Source organism: Pecten maximus, chromosome 4 (assembly GCF_902652985.1).
Source record: "Pecten maximus chromosome 4, xPecMax1.1, whole genome shotgun sequence".
NCBI lineage: Eukaryota > Metazoa > Mollusca > Bivalvia > Pectinida > Pectinidae > Pecten > Pecten maximus.
In genome coordinates, this window is record NC_047018.1 from 44647886 (window position 1) to 44668001 (window position 20116).

Sequence of the window (20116 nt, forward strand, 5' to 3'; positions counted from 1 at the left end):
ATCTTCACTGTATCAACAGTTGGAGTGGAATTGTGATTTAGGTGAGCGCTACAGGCCCCATTGCTCTCTTGTTGGTTTAGACATCAGTAGAAGTTTCAAAGAAGTAACTGAACTCGCCAACCAATATCACAATTAAGTAGTCATATTTTGCCTAAATATTTATCCAGAGATAAAAATAGAAGTTAAAAGATGATTTTTATTTATTAGTGATCATTGATAACTATCAGCAATATAAGTTCTATGATAAAAAATATATGAAAATGCACATTCTTTATTTTTCTGCTGGAACAATTTGTGATGTTAAAACCGGGACAATGCATAAAACATTCAGTCCCATAATAAAACTGGCTGCCTGATACAGTAAGGGCTGTTTATTAGTGTTACCACTGACGACTGTTTCCCCGGGGTCCCCCATGTCCTTGAATCTTGTAATAACTCCCGGAAAATTAGTCCTTGAAACAAGTGTCTGTAGTGTGGAGAGGGAGCGATGATTAATTGTCTTCCTGGAAAGTCTGTCAGAACTGTATGATTACTGATCCCAAGTCTCTAACTGGTAGGGGATAACCTTGATTTAGTGTGTCGAGATTCCTGATTCTAACACTGATTTATATGGGCAGTACAAGTGAATGACACGTACGACTCCCTCCCCAATTTTACTGGTGCTGTTCAAGGCTAAATCGGTTTGTTATTCAGTATTGTCTCTGAGCATCTCATCGTAAACTGATACATATTTTAGTCATTTTGATTTAAACATATTTTTATTTGTAACTTAAATATGCAAAGGGATCAGGCATAAGTTATATAACTTATATAAAGCCCTTCGTGTTAGAATATAACTGTAAAAATCTGTTAGAACCAATTGTGTTGATTTCTTCGTTGTTGCTATTTATATCATTACGTCATCCTGTATGGCTATATATGGCCATCAGTACTGTATATCTGAACAAACATGCCTCTATGACAAGAAAAAGGTTATAATTATGTTACTCTATACATGTACAAGGTATGTAATTTAATTTGGTACATTTACATTTTGTATATGGCATGACTCAAACAGATATCCCAATTTTTTCTCCAGCGAGTAAAGAGGGATTTGCATTTTAAAACAACTGAGAGTTAATAGGACTGCCAGCCAAGAATTTTAAGGGTCCATGAAGAAAAAAAAAGAAATGGGCATCCACATATTCAACATTGCTGTTTTTACTAATAACTCTGTTGATTATAAGTCAGCTTTGGACAAATAATGTCATCGTGAAGCATAATTAATTACTTAATTAATTAATTATGACCCTGGCTGTTAATAGGACGTTAAATAAAAACAAACCAAATTAATTACTTGATGAAATAAATATTTTAAATACCAATAACCATTGTTCATTATTTAAGCCTGGTTTTTGTTTCATATGAAATGAAATAGATAAGTTCAGTTTCAAAAATAAAATGATTAGTTTGATTTTCAAGTTTACAGCAAAAAAAATCTTACATGTACTGTTATTTCGTTTTGATTTTTTGAAATTTTTTTATTATTTTCATAATTAGTTTTTAATAATCATTATGAAATATTTTCTCAGACTTTCACTCTATAATCTAATCACTCATAGTAGTCATTGTCTTTAAAATACATGTAGTACAATCGTCTGAGGTAGAGTGAATCCACACTTTATTAAAATATATTTAATGAGACAATGAAGGTTTACATACCAACAAACAGGTGTTATTGTAAACGTACTTAATTTGACGTGCTCAATTTTTGCCAAAACCAAAAACGCATTAGCAGAATAATTAATAAGCACACCAACAATGATTGCCATAGAAACCAATGTAGCGTAACTATAAATTAGCAGAAGGCTTTCAGCATGAAAACACTTAAATAATTTATGTTTACCGTAGAGTTGGCTAGATCAACATATGTTTATGTTTAGCAATTCAATACTCATACCTCTCTAAGCATCAACTGAAAACGGCATCCATTTCGTCTTAATTTGTTTACATAGGCAATATATATTACTCATACCCACTATAAGTGCCAATTGAAACGGAAATGCACTTGTTGCTATAATTAGAAACAGGTACTTTCAAACAGTTGGTTTGTCTGTATTCAAAAGCAATTAAATGTGTTGATGATGTTTATAAGTGCAAATTGACAATAGAGCATGACTACAACAAATTAAAGACATTGTATTAGTAATGGAATTAATATGAATATGTGCGTCTCTTGGGATGCAAAGGTATTTTAAATGCGAATCCCAAGACCTTTTTTGGGAGCAATATACGAAGGAATTAAATTCGCATCATGAAATCAAACATCTATTTCCTCCAGAGGTTTGCTTACCTGGTATATAGGGGCCGCAGTGGCCGAGTGGTTAAGGTGTCCCGACACTTTATCACTAGCCCTCCAGCTCTGGGATGGGGGTTCGAAAACCCACATGGGGCATTTGCCTGGTACAGACCGTAGGCCGGTGGTTTTTCTCCCAGTACTCCGACTTTCCTCCACCTCCAAAACCAGGCATGTCCTTAAATGACCCTGGCTGTTAATAGGACGTTAAACAAAATAAACCAAACCAAACCTGGTATATGATAAATTCTTTAAATAGACTTAGTCATTTAGAATAGAATGTAATATACAGACATAAATAATGAAACAGAGATATAATGTATGTTGATTTGTTCATGGTGTGATAAATAATCTTTGTTCACAGTCCCATGTATCACAGTAAGCTTCACCTGGGCTCCCTGTTAGGCCAGATGTGGCGCGACTCATCCGGCCAGATTGTGGGAGCCAAAGCTGCCTCCATGTTATTTCTTCTATACGATAAACCTGAGGTAAGTAAATTGAAAGTTCTTCATTGCCCTCACAATCACTGAACCATGACACAAACACAGTCCTTGAAATCTAAAAATTCTACAATTGCCCTTATAATTATTGACCCATGTCAAGTAGTCCTGGAAATCTGACCACTTGACCATTGCCCTCATAATCACTGAACCATGACACATTTATAGTCCTGGAAACCTTAAGATTCTACCATTGCCCTCATTATCACTGAGCCATGACACACAGCCCTGGCAATCTATTCATTCTACCATTGCCCTCATAATCGCTGAACCATGACCTGTATTTATTCCTGGAAATCTCAAAATTCTACCATTGCCCTCATAATCACTGAACCACAGCACACAAAGTCCTGGAAAGCTGATCACTACTATTACCCTCATAATCACTGAACCATGACACAAACATTTAACACTTTGTGTTGTTATAATCAATGGTGTTTTTTCATTACAGGTAAGATAATTGAATGTAACTTATGAAAAACATATTTTTACCATTTCACACTAATGGCTATATTTATTGAGAAATGATGATGATACATTTTTGGTAGTGTACACATTTCTTGTCACAATAAAGCATAAAAAGGATGCATAGAAATACATCTAATTCTATGTATGTATAGTTCGCTGTTCCTGACTTTGTACTCACAGTATGGTCATAGCTATAGATCACTGTTCCTGACTCTGTACAGTATGGTCATAGGTATAGATCACTGTTCCTGACTCTGTACTCGAAGTATGGTCATAGTTATAGATCACTGTTCCTGACCCTGTACTCACAGTATGGTCATAGTTATAGATCACTGTTCCTGACTCTGTACTCACAGTATGGTCATAGTTATAGATCACTGTTCCTGACTCTGTACTCACAGTATGGTCATAGTTATAGATCACTGTTCCTGACTCTGTACTCACAGTATGGTCATAGTTATATATCACTGTTCCTGTCTGTACTCACAGTATGGTCATAGTTATAGATCACTGTTCCTAACTCTGTACTCACAGTATGGTCATAGTTATAGATCACTGTTCCCGACTCTATACTCACAGTATGGTCATAGTTATAGATCACTGTTCCTAACTCTGTACTCACAGTATGGTCATAGTTATAGATCACTGTTCCTGACTCTGTACTCACAGTATGGTCATAGTTATAGATCACTGTTCCTGACTCTGTACTCACAGTATGGTCATAGTAATAGATCACTGTTCCTGACTCTGTACTCACAGTATGGTCATAGTTATAGATCACTGTTCCTGACTCTGTACTCACAGTATGGTCATAGTTATAGATCACTGTTCCTGACTCTGTACTCACAGTATGGTCATAGTTATAGATCACTGTTCCTAACCCTATACTCACAGTATGGTCATAGTTATATATCACTGTTCCTAACTCTGACCTCACAGTATGGTCATAGTTATAGATCACGGTTCCTGACTCTGTACAGTATGGTCATAGTTATAGATCACTGTTCCTGACTCTGTACTCACAGTATGGTCATAGTTATATATCACTGTTCCTGACTCTGTACTCACAGTATGGTCATAGTTATAGATCACTGTTCCTAACTCTGTTCTCACAGTATGGTCATAGTTATAGATCACTGTTCCTGACTCTGTACTCACAGTATGGTCATAGTTATAGATCACTGTTCCTGACTCTGTACTCACAGTATGATCATAGTTATAGATCACTGTTCCTAACTCTGTTCTCACAGTATGGTCATAGTTATAGATCACTGTTCCTGACTCTGTACTCACAGTATGGTCATAGTTATAGATCACTGTTCCTGACTCTGTACTCACAGTATGGTCATAGTTATATATCACTGTTCCTAACTCTGACCTCACAGTATGGTCATAGTTATAGATCACTGTTCCTGACTCTGTACTCACAGTATGGTCATAGTTATAGATCACTGTTCCTGACTCTGTACTCACAGTATGGTCATAGTTATAGATCACTGTTCCTGACTCTGTACTCACAATATGGTCATAGTTATAGATCACTGTTCCTGACTCTGTACTCACAGTATGGTCATAGTTATAGATCACTGTTCCTGACTCTGTACTCACAGTATGGTCATAGTTATAGATCACTGTTCCTGACTCTGTACTCACAGTATGGTCATAGTTATAGATCACTGTTCCTGACTCTGTACTCACGGTATGGTCATAGTTATAGATCACTGTTTCTGACTCTATACTCACAGTATGGTCATAGTTATAGATCACTGTTCCTGACTCTGTACTCACAGTATGGTCATAGTTATAGATCACTGTTCCTGACTCTGTACTCACAGTATGGTCATAGTTATAGATCACTGTTCCTAACTCTGTACTCACAGTATGGTCATAGTTATAGATCACTGTTCCTGACTCTGTACTCACAGTACATAGTTATAGATCACTGTTTCTGACTCTGTACTCACAGTATGGTCATAGTTATAGATCACTGTTCCAGACTCTGTACTCACAGTATGGTCATAGTTATAGATCACTGTTCCTGACTCTGTACTCACAGTATGGTCATAGTTATAGATCACTTTTCCTGACTCTATACTCACAGTATGGTCATAGTTATAGATCACTGTTCCTAACTCTGTACTCACAGTATGGTCATAGTTATAGATCACTGTTCCTGACTCTATACTCACAGTATGGTCATAGTTATAGATCACTGTTCCTGACTCTGTACTCACAGTATGGTCATAGTTATAGATCACTGTTCCTGACTCTGTACTCACAGTATGGTCATAGTTATAGATCACTGTTCCTAACCCTATACTCACAGTATGGTCATAGTTATATATCACTGTTCCTAACTCTGTACTCACAGTATGGTCATAGTTATATATTACTGTTCCTGACTCTGTACTGACAGTATGGTCATAGTTATATATCACTGTTCCTGACTCTGTACTCACAGTATGGTCATAGTTATAGATCACTGTCCCTGACTCTGTACTCACAGTATGGTCATAGTTATAGATCACTGTTCCTGACCCTGTACTCACAGTATGGTCATAGTTATAGATCACTGTTCCTAACTCTGTACTCACAGTATGGTCATAGTTATAGATCACTGTTCCTAACTCTGTACTCACAGTATGGTCATAGTTATAGGTCACTGTTCCTGACTCTGTACTCACAGTATGGTCATAGTTATAGATCACTGTTCCTGACTCTGTACTCACAGTACATAGTTATAGATCACTGTTCCTGACCCTGTACTCACAGTATGGTCATAGTTATAGATCACTGTTCCTGACCCTGTACTCACAGTATGGTCATAGTTATAGATCACTGTTCCTGACTCTGTACTCACAGTATGGTCATAGTTATAGATCACTGTTCCTAACCCTATACTCACAGTATGGTCATAGTTATATATCACTGTTCCTAACTCTGTACTCACAGTATGGTCATAGTTATAGATCACTGTCCCTGACTCTGTACTCACAGTATGGTCATAGTTATAGATCACTGTTCCTGACCCTGTACTCACAGTATGGTCATAGGTATAGATCACTGTTCCTAACTCTGACCTCACAGTATGGTCATAGTTATAGATCACTGGTCCTAACTCTGACCTCACAGTATGGTCATAGTTATAGATCACTGTTCCTGACCCTGTACTCACAGTATGGTCATAGTTATAGATCACTGTTCCTGACCCTGTACTCACAGTATGGTCATAGTTATAGATCACTGTTCCTAACTCTGTACTCACAGTATGGTCATAGTTATAGATCACTGTTCCTAACTCTGTTCTCACAGTATGGTCATAGTTATAGATCACTGTTTCTGACTCTATACTCACAGTATGGTCATAGTTATAGATCACTGTTCCTGACTCTATACTCACAGTATGGTCATAGTTATAGATCGCTGTTCCTAACTCTGTACTCACAGTATGGTCATAGTTATAGATCACTGTTCCTGACTCTGTACTCACAGTATGGTCATAGTTATAGATCACTGTTCCTGACCCTGTACTCACAGTATGGTCATAGTTATAGATCACTGTTCCTGACTCTGTACTCACAGTATGGTCATAGTTATAGATCACTGTTCCTGACTCTGTACTCACAGTATGGTCATAGCTATAGATCACTGTTCCTGACTCTGTACTCATAGTATGGTCATAGTTATAGATCACTGTTCCTGACCCTGACCTCACAGTACGGTCATAGTTATAGATCACTGTTCCTAACTCTGTACTCACAGTATGGTCATAGTTATAGATCACTGTTCCTGACTCTGTACTCACAGTATGGTCATAGTTATAGATCACTGTTAACGACTCTGTACTCACAGTATGGTCATAGTTATAGATCACTGTTCCTGACTCTGACCTCACAGTATGGTCATAGTTATAGATCACTGTTCCTGACTCACAGTATGGTCATAGTTATAGATCACTGTTCCTGACTCTGTACTCACAGTATGGTCATAGTTATAGATCACTGTTCCTAACTCTGTACTCACAGTATGGTCATATTTATAGATCACTGTTCCTAACTCTGACCTCACAGTATGGTCATAGTTATAGATCACTGTTCCCGACTCTGTACTCACAGTATGGTCATAGTTATAGATCACTGTTCCCGACTCTGTACTCACAGTATGGTTATAGTTATAGATCACTGTTCCTAACTCTGTACTCACAGTATGGTCATATTTATAGATCACTGTTCCTAACTCTGACCTCACAGTATGGTCATAGTTATAGATCACTGTTCCTGACTCTGTACTCACAGTATGGTCATAGTTATAGATCACTGTTCCCGACTCTGTACTCACAGTATGGTCATAGTTATAGATCACTGTTCCTGACTCTGTACTCACAGTATGGTCATAGTTATAGATCACTCTACTCACAGTATGGTCATAGTTATAGATCACTGTTCCTGACTCTGTACTCACAGTATGGTCATAGTTATAGATCACTGTTCCTGACTCTGTACTCACAGTATGGTCATAGTTATAGATCACTGTTCCTAACTCTGTACTCACAGTATGGTCATAGTTATAGATCACTGTTCCTGTCTGTACTCACAGTATGGTCATAGTTATAGATCACTGTTCCTGTCTGTACTCACAGTATGGTCATAGTAATAGATCACCGTTCCTGACTCTGTACTCACAGTATGGTCATAGTTATAGATCACTGTTCCTGTCTGTACTCACAGTATGGTCATAGTTATAGATCACTGTTCCTGACTCTATTATAGATGAAATTTAGTATTAACATAGATATTAACTTTTTCAGTGGAAGAAGCCTGCTATGGATTGGGAACTCAAAATGGTCAATCTGGCAAAATCAGGTCACAGTGACCTAACAGATATCTTTATCTACACAACAAGAAGGTAAGAACTTTCATTAATTATGATGCATTCAGTTCACCATGTAAACACTCAGAATGTTATTTAAGTCTATTTGTATTGATCACCTCTCATTATCTCAGTCCAATTCTATTAACACTGATTACCTCCCCTGATCTCCATTTACTTTCATTTACATTGGTTATCTCCCCTCATCTACATTAACTTACATTATCTCCCTTGATCCTGATCTCAATTTACCTAACTTATCTACCTTGATTTCTGTTAACATTATATCTCTCCTGATTTCGATCCATTTACTTCCAGTAGTATTTACTATCTTCCATGATCTCCATACTCCTCCTATTATATTGGTTATCTCCCCTGCTCTCCATTGGCTTTCAAAAGTATTGATTATCTCCCCTACTTCATATTGGTCCATTGAAATTATCTCCCTTGATCTTTTACATTCATTAACATTGGTTATCTCCCCGATCTCCATTTAATTTTCATTATCTCCCTTGATTTCTGTAAACATTGATTACCTCTCCTTATCTCCATTAACTGAAATTAATTCGACTGATTTCCATTAACATTGGTTGCCTGCCTGATCACAATATACTTATATTATCTCAACTGATTTCTGTAAAAAATGATTTATTTCCTCTTATCGTCATTGACTTACATTATCTCACTTAATTTCTGTTAACATTCATCTCCAGTTACCTCAGTTATCTCCCCAATCTCAACATATCTCTTATTTACACTGATATCTTATTGGACATTGCTTACATCAGTTATGCCCCTACATCCTGAGAGACTAGTAATGGCCGAGATGCAACCTCTATGTTAATTTCCTGAGAGACTAGTGGTGAATGACCCTCTGAGACAATGAGGCGGGTCCTCCATGTTTTGTCCTTAAAAACTTGGAGTGACACTCGCAAGCACTCTCCACGTTTGTGTCTTGACAGACTTAGTTGGGTGATTGGCCCATTTCTACATGACTTCCATGTTCGTGTCCTGAGAGACTAGTGGGAACCGGCCCTCTGAGACATGACCTCCATGTTTGTGTCATGAGAGACTAGTGGGCACCGGTCCATTGAGACAGAAACTCCATGTTTGTGTCCTGATAGACTTACTGGTGACCGGTCCATTGAGACAGAAACTCCAAGTTTGTGTGTGTCCTGATAGACTTACTGGTGACCGGTCCATTGAGACAGAACCTCCATGTTTGTGTCCTGATAGACTTACTGGTGACCGGTCCATTGAGACAGAACCTCCATGTTTGTGTCCTGATAGACTTACTGGTGACCGGTCCATTGAGACAGAACCTCCATGTTTGTGTCCTGATAGACTTACTGGTGACCGGTCCATTGAGACAGAACCTCCACATTTGTGTCCTGATAGACTTACTGATGACCGGTCCATTGAGACAGAACCTCCATGTTTGTGTCCTGATAGACTTACTGGTGACCGGTCCATTGAGACAGAACCTCAATGTTTGTGTCCTGATAGACTTACTGATGACCGGTCCATTGAGACAGAACTTCCATGTTTGTGTCCTGATAGACTTACTGGTGACCGGTCCATTGAGACAGAACTTCCATGTTTGTGTCCTGATAGACTTACTGGTGACCGGTCCATTGAGACAGAACCTCCATGTTTGTGTCCTGATAGACTTACTGGTGACCGGTCCATTGAGACAGAACCTCCACGTTTGTGTCCTTAGGGACTAGTGGGGACTGGCCCTCTGAGACATGACCTCTGTGTTTGTGTCCTGAGAGACCTATTGGTAACCGGCCCTCTGAGACATGACCTCCATGTTCGTGTCCTGAGAGACAAGTGGGGACAAGCCCTCTGAGACATGACCTCCATGTTTGTGTCCTGAAGACTTACTGGTGACCGGTCCATTGAGACAGAACCTCCACATTTGTGTGTGTCCTGATAGACTTACTGGTGACCGGTCCATTGAGACAGAACCTCCATGTTTGTGTCCTGATAGACTTACTGGTGACCGGTCCATTGAGACAGAACCTCCATGTTTGTGTCCTGATAGACTTACTGGTGACCGGTCCATTGAGACAGAACCTCCACATTTGTGTGTGTCCTGATAGACTTACTGGTGACCGGTCCATTGAGACAGAACCTCCATGTTTGTGTCCTGATAGACTTACTGGTGACCGGTCCATTGAGACAGAACCTCAACGTTTGTGTCCTGATAGACTTACTGATGACCGGTCCATTGAGACAGAACCTCCACATTTGTGTGTGTCCTGATAGACTTACTGATGACCGGTCCATTGAGACAGAACCTCCATGTTTGTGTCCTGATAGACTTACTGGTGACCGGTCCATTGAGACAGAACCTCCACATTTGTGTGTGTCCTGATAGACTTACTGGTGACCGGTCCTTTTAGACATCCCCTCTGTGTTTGTGTCTTGAGACCCTAGTGGTGACCGGCCCATTAAAACCGGACATCCATGTTTGTATCCTGAGAGGCTAGTGAAGATGTCCCCCAGTGACTGATTATGTGACTAGAGAGGTGACAGGTTATTTGAATGGTGAAGATTCTAGTCATGTGACTTGTTCAATGACTGGTTATGTGACTGACTATTCATCTGAATAGGAACACAACACTTGAGATTAAGATTTCTATTTGATTGAAGGAGTGCTTAACAAATTAATCATTGTTGTATTGAGTTTAAACTAGACTCCATCTACTTGAACTCTTTCTCTCATGAGAACAACAAGTACATTTTTAACACTGGGATCAGGTGAGCAATACAGGCCCATTGGGCCTCTTGTTAACACTTGGATCTGTGCGATTCAAAACCATTGATATCAACCTAAAGAAATGTATCTCTGAAGTTTAATAACATCTAATTTGAGATTAATGTGGTGTTGTAGAAATCTGTAGATTGTACCAAGCATCTGGTATGTCCAACAAGACATCGAATCAAATCCAGCTGAATCTTCGCAGCAGGGTAAACTCTGCACTCTAATGGTACAAGTACACTGCTTAATACAGCCGGAATCATTATTTATCCCTAACCGTCATCCATTCACACAGATCCATTTTTTATGGGCAACAATATGATTTCAAACAGAAACACATTGAAGACACCATCTAATATGATCCATGGCTGTGAAGGCCCTACTGACGAGACAAAGACTTGCGACGTTATTTGAAATTTTATTATCGTTGATCTTGCTTATCAGAATGTGCACTTATATATCTGTCTGACTAAAGTACAGCTGCCTGTAATTGGATGTTCAGACTGACCATTCAGGGATAAGTACATGTGTACTCTACACACTCGTAATCTGGTTAGCTTCATCACCACTTGAAATATGTTGTTCCCACCATCGTCATATTATTAGCTTTTATTAATTTTTTGTCCATGGCTCCTGCATCTGTAGAGAATTGTTGGTACTAGCAATTCTCAAGAACTATTAAAAGGATCTTCCTGGTCCCCTAGGGATATGTTTGATATATGTGAGCAAAATCGTGATTTTGTTTCAGGGACCATGTTGAATTTTGATTGACATTTATGTTACTGCTATAAATCAAAGGACTGAAGTAATTTTCTTAAAAACATAAACTAGTTCAGTTTGGAAACCTTTTAATTATTATTTTTATTGTTATAACATTGTGTTATTTATTTATTTATTTATTTATTTTTTTGTTATTGGAGGGGATGGGACTGATATTTAAAAAAGGGCCATTTTAATTCTTGTTTATACTTAAAAATAGTCCCCAGAAAAACGATACGATATAAATGATAGAATATTTTAAGAGTTATAGAAAATAATTCTTTGTAAAAGTTTGTAATGATGGCCTTGCTTAGATTGTACTGTAGGCTCTACAGTACAATCTAAGCAAGGCCATCATTACAAACTTTTACAAAGAATTATGGCTCAGTGTGGGTACAGAATTAGTAGGACAAGATGATCACGTCATGTTTGTAAGCTTGGGACGCTCTGGGTTCATGGCTGACAAACAGATTATCATCTGTAGACTTGTCTGTGCAGAAATAATGTGTTTCTTGGCTGAATCCACCATACCACCCACAAAACAGCTACAAACTTTTACCTGTAATAAAAACATCAGTAAACTCAACCTTCATCAAAATAACACAGAAAATAATTCAGGTACTTATCAGAGAGGTTAAGCAATCCTACGTACATGTGTACGTGTAAAAGGGGATTCCCCTGAATTATGTGTGCATGATGTCATCAACATATGTGGTTTTGCATCTGCTGCATGTAGCAACAACTTGTAGCGTGGCGATTGCAAACAAGTCCAAACGTGTAGACAATTATATTTGACTGACAGATTTTACCCATGAAATTTTCTGAAAGCAATGATTTTGAACATCTGTATTTTCTGACAAAATTGGAATTTTCTTGGTTTAGTTACAAAATATTGAGAAATTGAACGTTTAAAATGGACGCTTAAAAAATACCTTCATACACATACACGAATATGTTGTGTAGCGGAACTGGACTGGGATGAATGCCTGCGACCAGGTCCCTCAATTGGTAGACCATCCGGCTAGTGTTCAGAGGTCTGTGGTTCAAACCCCGGTCTGGCCGTGCCTTTTTCCTCTCCTGTTACAGTTGTAATGTCAAGTAAAATGATCACATTTGTGTCTGCTGAGGTATAAATCTGTTGAGTGTGCGTGAAATAAGTCTAGATAATGACAACATCTCCAGACAAAAGTGCAGCTATATCTACAGATACTTAACACTCCAGACACGAAGGAAATTGACAGGCAATAAACTGATTTTGTCATCAACGCTGGTGTTCCTGCATCCTCGGGTCTGGGTTCTGTAATGGTAAAGGATTATGGCCATGGTGACAAGTATCATAACACAGCACTTTTTTACTGTCTTTTTATATACTGACTGGATTATTGGGAATGTACGACAATTTTCTGAGTGACCAAACTGGCTAAGATCCAATCTGGTTAAAAGTTCTTAAGTACATTGGTCAATTAAACATTTATAATATGAACGGTATCAGTAATCACTTCTCCGAGTGGACATTCTACCACTGTGCTTAAGGGTAATTCCCGCTAGCCTGAGCTAGTAAGGTAACCTATACTCTCCACTTTTTTGCACTACTCCCTCCTTTACACTTTTAACCCACCATCATCAGGTGGCCATCTTGTATTTTGACAATTGAATTTCATTATCGCTTTTTCTCAAAAAGAGCTGAAGGGATCTACCTCAAATTTCATTTGTAAGTTCCCCTCGGTCCCTAGTTATGCATATTACATTCTGGGGCCAATCGGAAAACAACATGGCCGACAGGCAGCCGTCTTGGCTTTTGACAATTAAAGTTTGTTATTGTTATTTCTCAAAAAGTACTGAAGGGATCTTTCTCAAATTTCATTTGTAAGCTCCCCTTGGTCCCAAGTTATATTGACTATTACATTTATGAACTGATCGGAAAACAACATGGCCGATAGGCGGCCATCTTTTATTTTGACAATTGAAGTTTGTTACTGCTAGTTCTTAAATTTAAGTACTAAATGGCTATTATATGTCTTTCTCAAATTTGAATGTAGAGCTTGCCTTTGGTCCCTAGTTGTGTGTGCAAGTCTGATTGAAAGAATTGAATGGATGACAAAAAGTATACATGTGTATTGCCATCTTGGATTTTGACGATTGCAGGTTGCTCCTACTATATAGAGTTATATAAAGTTATTCAGTGTTTTGAAGGAAGAATGAAAGAAGGGGAAAGTCTAGAGAAAAGATCAGTCTTTCATTTGAGTAATATTGATCATTCAATGATGGGCGCCAAGATCCCTACCATCATACACTAAAGAAAATTCTATCATGATGAAGATAGGTAACATACTTAAACCCAGGTTCTCCATCTCCAAGGAAGCCTCTCAATCTCTTATAGCTTACACTTGGAACTATAGCCTATGTCATTAAATCTGTAACAGAAACAGGTAATGAACTGGAACTTGAAACCTCTTTCTTTCTAAGCAGACATTCTACTACTAGACTAAAGGAAATTTCAAATGAGCTTTAGCTAGGAAAAGGATCTTATTATGTTCTCCACATTGACACACGATTAAAACGGATATGTAGATGAAAGTGGTGTTAATGATTTACGATATTACGTATGTCGCAGCTGAGTGCACACCACATTAGACAGACGTTGACCAGTAATCATCCATCATCAAGATACAAATATTGATTTTTTTGTCTGTTTAATTGTCGCAGAGAACAAACAAACTTACAGGATTGTGTAGCTGAGTTTTTATTACAAATGACAGCGAGTGCCTCTGTTTAATCTATTGTTTTGTTCCTTTGTTCTGTTAACAATGTTACAGGTCATGACCTACATGTAGTTATGTTTAACAAAAGTCAGAGGCCTCAACCTTAGTTCTACTTACAATATCAGAGGTTATGACATATATATACTAATACTTTATCATTGGCACAATAAGAAATTGATTTTGATTAATTTTCAAGTTAAAAAAAAACAACTTGATACAACCTAATTTTATTGTATCATTGAGGATAGTAATGGAGCAGAATCTATAAGTTTGGCAATTTTAATAAGAAAGCATTTATCAATACTAGCTGCAGGTCTGATTCAACATATTCATACAAAGAATTATGTGTTCATTATCACATGAATGCCATATGTGTGACACCAAGGATATATGATACATCAGCTATGTACAGATATTTACACTAATATCTGCAGGGCTTTTCCAGGGCCATAAATAGGCCCCATTCCTAATTCATTTTTTTTTCATATTTATGCCAAATTCCAAAAGTATTCAGTTTATTCCTGAAAATATCTTTTCCAATTCACCGATTTTCTTCCCAAAATGAGATAAAAAGGCCCCATCCCAAAACAGTGAGAAAATGCCCTGTCTGATTGGTTGACACTGGTTTAAAACCGTCATCCTCACCTTCACCACCGAAGTTTAAATTTACCACTACATTTCAGTGTCAAAAAGGAAGCTAGCTTCATATAATAACATCCGGAGCTGCATGAACATTTTTTGATGCTGAATTGAATTTATGATTACAAAAATAGCACTGCCATGTTACCCAATATACAGCAAAAACAGGTATCTGTTTAAGATGTTATGTTTTGGTGGTAATTTCTTGGTAAATGTCTAGTTCTACTGATCCAATTCTTAAAAGAAATAAATGTTTGTGATATTTTGGAGAATTAATACAATGCATCCAGTAAAGTGTAGAGTTTTCTTGAGAATGGATTTTTTTGTGTGCACTAGAATAACCAAAGCACTAGATAAACCCTTCATCCCCCTGGCAACAATGGTTGTGTACTAGACAAGCATCAATAATGATGGCTGTCGCCTGTACATTAATTCCTGTAAAAGTTCAGGATATAAAGACTTGTGCCAGTCTATAAAAGTGGTTTGCACTTGGAGACCATACTGATGGAGCTGTTGGTACATTCGACTAAATAACGACTCTCATGTCAGGTTTTTTGTGTCGCCTCCTATGCGCTTACTTCTCAATTAAAAAGATGTGTTGATGTTAATCTAACTAGTTACATAGCGTATTACTACTCATGAGACATTTGAAGTTATAAATTATCTCCCTTTGACATTGATGGGAATGTACTTTTCCTGATAAATGTGCAATTTTAAATTCAATATTACAGATATGATTATCCAGCAACTATATTTTGGGCTTCATTAAGAAAAGTTCAATCAAGAGATTTTATCAGACACATATGAGTTGGAAATATGTATTGAAGATACAATTTAAAAGGGTGATAACTCCGATACCATTCAAAAGTTAAATGTATAAGGGAGATAACCCTGGAGAAAACATAGATACAAGTCTAAAGTAAGATCTGTAAGGGAGATAACTCTGGAGATAGTGTAGATACAAGTCTAAGGTTAATACACAAGGGAGACAACTCTGGAGATAACTCAGGTATAAGTCTAAGGTTAAATGTGTAAGGGAGATACTGGAGATAAATTAGATACAAGTCTGAGGTTAATTGTGTAAGGGAGATAACTCTGGAGATAACTCAGGTACAAGTCTTAGGTTAAATGTGTAAGGGAGATAACTGGAGATAAATTAGATACAAGTCTTAGGTTAAATGTGTAAGGGAGATAACTGGAGATAACTCAGGCACAAGTCTTAGGTTAATTGTGTAAGGGAGATAACTGGAGATAAATTAGATACAAGTCTTAGGTTAAATATGTAAGGGAGATAACTCTGGAGATAACTCGGGTACAAGTCTTAGGTTAATTGTGTAAGGGAGATAACTCTGGAGATTACTCAAATACAAATCTAATGTTAAATCAATTGTGCAAGGGAAATAATTCAAACACAGATAAAAGATGTATTGAGTACGGGAGATAGCTCAAATAAAGATTAATAGTGTGTTGGGAAAGGGAGAAAACTCAAATTTTGATTAATATAAGCTGTTTAAGGGAAATAACTTAAAGACTAAAGATATGCTGTGTAAGGGAGTTTCTTAAAGACTAATTAAAGATACGCTGTGCACGGGAGATTACACCAAAACTGATTAAAGATACGCTGTGCACGGGAGATAACTACAAAATTGATTTAAGATACACTGTTGATGGGAGATTACTACAAAATTGATTTAAAATACGCTGTGCACGGGAGATTACACCAAAACTGATTAAAGATACGCTGTGCACGGGAGATTACTACAAAATTGATTTAAGATACGCTGTGCATGGGAGATGACTACAAAATATATTAAATATTTATTGTGTAAGGAATATACCTCAAAGACTAATTGAGAGATATATCGTGTAAGGGAGATAACTCGAAGACTGATTAAAGATATGCTGTGTAGGAGAGATAATCCGAAACTGATGAAAGATGTAGTGTGTGTTTAGTAGTGTATGATCAATAGCATTATGCACAAAAATATAAACAAGCAGTGTGTATTGCAAAGATCATCAATTTATCATTACAGTTTTGATGATGAAGGTTATGGAGCTGTGAATGCCGATGTGAATCTACTGTCCACGGGATTCTCTCTCGTGATGGTCTACCTCATCCTTACTCTGGGCAGATTTAACCTTGTCCATCAGAAGGTAAGTCTACAAACTCACTCTCACACACACCCTCATACATACCCTAATACAAACCCTCATACACACCCTCATACACTCACTCTCACACACACCCTCATACATATCTCACACTATCCTCACCCTCACCCTCATACACACCCTCACACCTCACCCTCACACAAACTCTCATAAACTCTAATACACACCCTCACACTCACCTCACACACACCCTCACACACACCTTCACACTCACCCTCATACATATTTCATACTATCCTCATACACACCCTCACACTCATACACACCCTCACACAAACCCTCATACACACCCTCACACTCACCCTCATACATACTTCACACATCCTCACACAAACCTTCATACACACCCTCATACATACTTCACACATCCTCACACAAACCTTCACACTCACCCTCACACATCCTCACACAAACCCTCATACACACCCTCACACATCCTCACACTATCCTCATACACACCCTCACACAAACCCTCATACTCACCCTCACACATCCTCACACAAACCCTCATACACACCCTCATACTCTCCTTACACCTTACTAATTAGGTAACCTAATACTCTCTATTGACAGGCCTGTCCCCTCCCCATACACACCCATATATTACCTCCATGTTTGACCTTTGTTTTAGGCTACCTGTCTATGGCCGGTCTGCTCAGTGTCTGACTGACTATTACCTGTAATATGTTTGACCTCTGTTACAGTTCTACCTGTCCATGGCCGGTCTGCTCAGTGTCTGACTTACTATTACCCGTGATATATTTGACCTCTGTTACAGTTCTACCTGTCCATGGCTGGCCTGCTCAGTGTCTGACTGACTATTACCTGTAATATGTTTGACCTCTGTTACAGTTCTACCTGTCTATGGCCGGTCTGCTGAGTGTCTGACTATTACCTGTAATATGTTTGACCTCTGTTACAGTTCTACCTGTCTATGGCCGGTCTGCTCAATGTCTGACTGACTATTACCTGTAATATGTTTGACCTCTGTTACAGTTCTACCTGTCCATGGCCGGTCTGCTCAGTGTCTGACTGACTATTACCTGTAATATTTTTGACCTCTCTTACAGTTCTACCTGTCCATAGCCGGTCTGCTGAGTGTTGGACTGGCTATAGGGTTTGCCTATGGTTTGGCTATCACCTGTGGAGTCCTGTATGGCCCTGTCCATGCTCTTATGCCTTTCCTCCTGCTGGGTAAGTTGTTTTAGAACTGATTTGTGAAATTAAAAACAAAATATCTGGTACCTTTTTGATAAAAAAAAAAAAAACTACTAAAGAAAACTCCAAAAGTCAAGATCCAAAATGGTCTTTTCCTTCTTATATAACACATTGTACCTGTGGAGTTTTGTCCCTTAAGGGTGTATGTCACCTTTACAATTGCACATGTGGATTGTGTAAGAGTTATGTCCCTTCAGGATTTCTGATCAGTGTGATCTATTTTTTAAAGAGTCTAGCTGCAATTGGAAGCAAGTGTTTAAAGTACAATGCTGGATTGAAATGAATCTGTGAGGATAGTTTTATTAGCCTGTAGAATGCCAGACATTAAATTAAGTTGTAAAACATCTCCTTAAAAAGTGTCATTGTTTACTGGGCTAACAGGATAGGAAATCTAATGTATTTATCAGCTACCATGCTTCACACTCGCTGGAATTGCTAAATACGATTGATGAGACATGTAAATGGATTAGTGGTCAGTATTTATGTAGCTTTGCGGTTAGTGGTTTTCTGTCAAGGGTATGATCGATGCTGTCACAGCAGTAATAAGTCTTGCACAGCTAGTTTGTCAAAATCTTGAACAGAATATTATTTATTGCCCATTTAAATTTTCATTTAATATGTGAAATATAATTAGTTACATAAGATCATGTAAATATGAATAACTATATTTTCCATAATAAATATGATTTTAGGATCTGGATTTACTAATTGATTAAAAGTTGTCTTTCTATTATAGTATATATTCATATTAATTAGCTAAATAATAGATAGACTTTTCAGCTATATAATCCAGAACAACAATCATGGATGCCTTTTGTCTTCCATCAACTTTTCCTGCTGAATGCCTTCTGCAGTATGCTTCAGTGAGATAGCTGAATGTTTTTAAATGGATATTAATTATAACCACATCGTTTTTAAATCTACTGTTTTTCAAATTTTCAAATTTGACCTCTCACCAATCAAATATGTTGTAAATGTATAAGCAACTCTTTACTGCTGACCTGATATTTATGGACAGAGATTCCTGATAGTCCCTGTCTTAATTTAGCACTCTTCATCCAGAGGCATTATTTCTCTTAATCAAGTTAAATTCAAGAACACCAAGAAAGAGTTTTTATCTCAGTGTCCCAAGGTCAAGGCCTAAAAATAATTATCTATGAATTTACACAGATACCATTTCAGGACCCATAGGCCTTTTATTTTAAAGATTTTTAACAGGACTTTTCTCTTGGCAAGAACGCAAACATTGTAGCTTCAAACCCATAGTATCTGATGTAGTATGACTCCGACAAATTTATTTATTTTGATGAAAGAATTGATGATGATATGGTAAGTGCTTGCAACCTCTTTTGAGGTTAGGAGAATTAGGTGTACATGCAGTAGACAGCTTGAGGTGTTTGTGGTACGTCACCAGACCAGAGAACAACGTATCAGTTTATCAAAGGCTGGGTCTACCGTCAGTTCCTCTGTACTCTTCCTGCAGTTTTGGTGCCGAGATGAAAACGTGGTACTGGAATGTCCAATTTTGTTGTCATGAATTGACACTTCAGCAATTAAACAAATGTAATAAACACAAGTCCATCTGACACAGTTTAGGTACATGTCCTTGGTGTTTTCTTAGATAATC

General features: G+C 37.7%; 1 protein-coding gene across 4 annotated transcripts in view; it reads left to right on the forward strand.

Annotated features, from left to right (window-relative positions):
* LOC117326208 (patched domain-containing protein 3-like) overlaps positions 1-20116 on the forward strand; it is a 62216-nt gene that overhangs the window by 12348 nt on the left and 29752 nt on the right. For all 4 annotated transcript variants that reach the window (XM_033882864.1, XM_033882863.1, XM_033882861.1 and 1 more), the window contains exons 5-8: positions 2700-2823; positions 8111-8208; positions 17133-17253; positions 18342-18465. In XM_033882864.1, coding sequence (XP_033738755.1) covers positions 2700-2823; positions 8111-8208; positions 17133-17253; positions 18342-18465 — 467 coding nt within the window. The remainder of the gene's footprint in view (positions 1-2699; positions 2824-8110; positions 8209-17132; positions 17254-18341; positions 18466-20116) is intronic.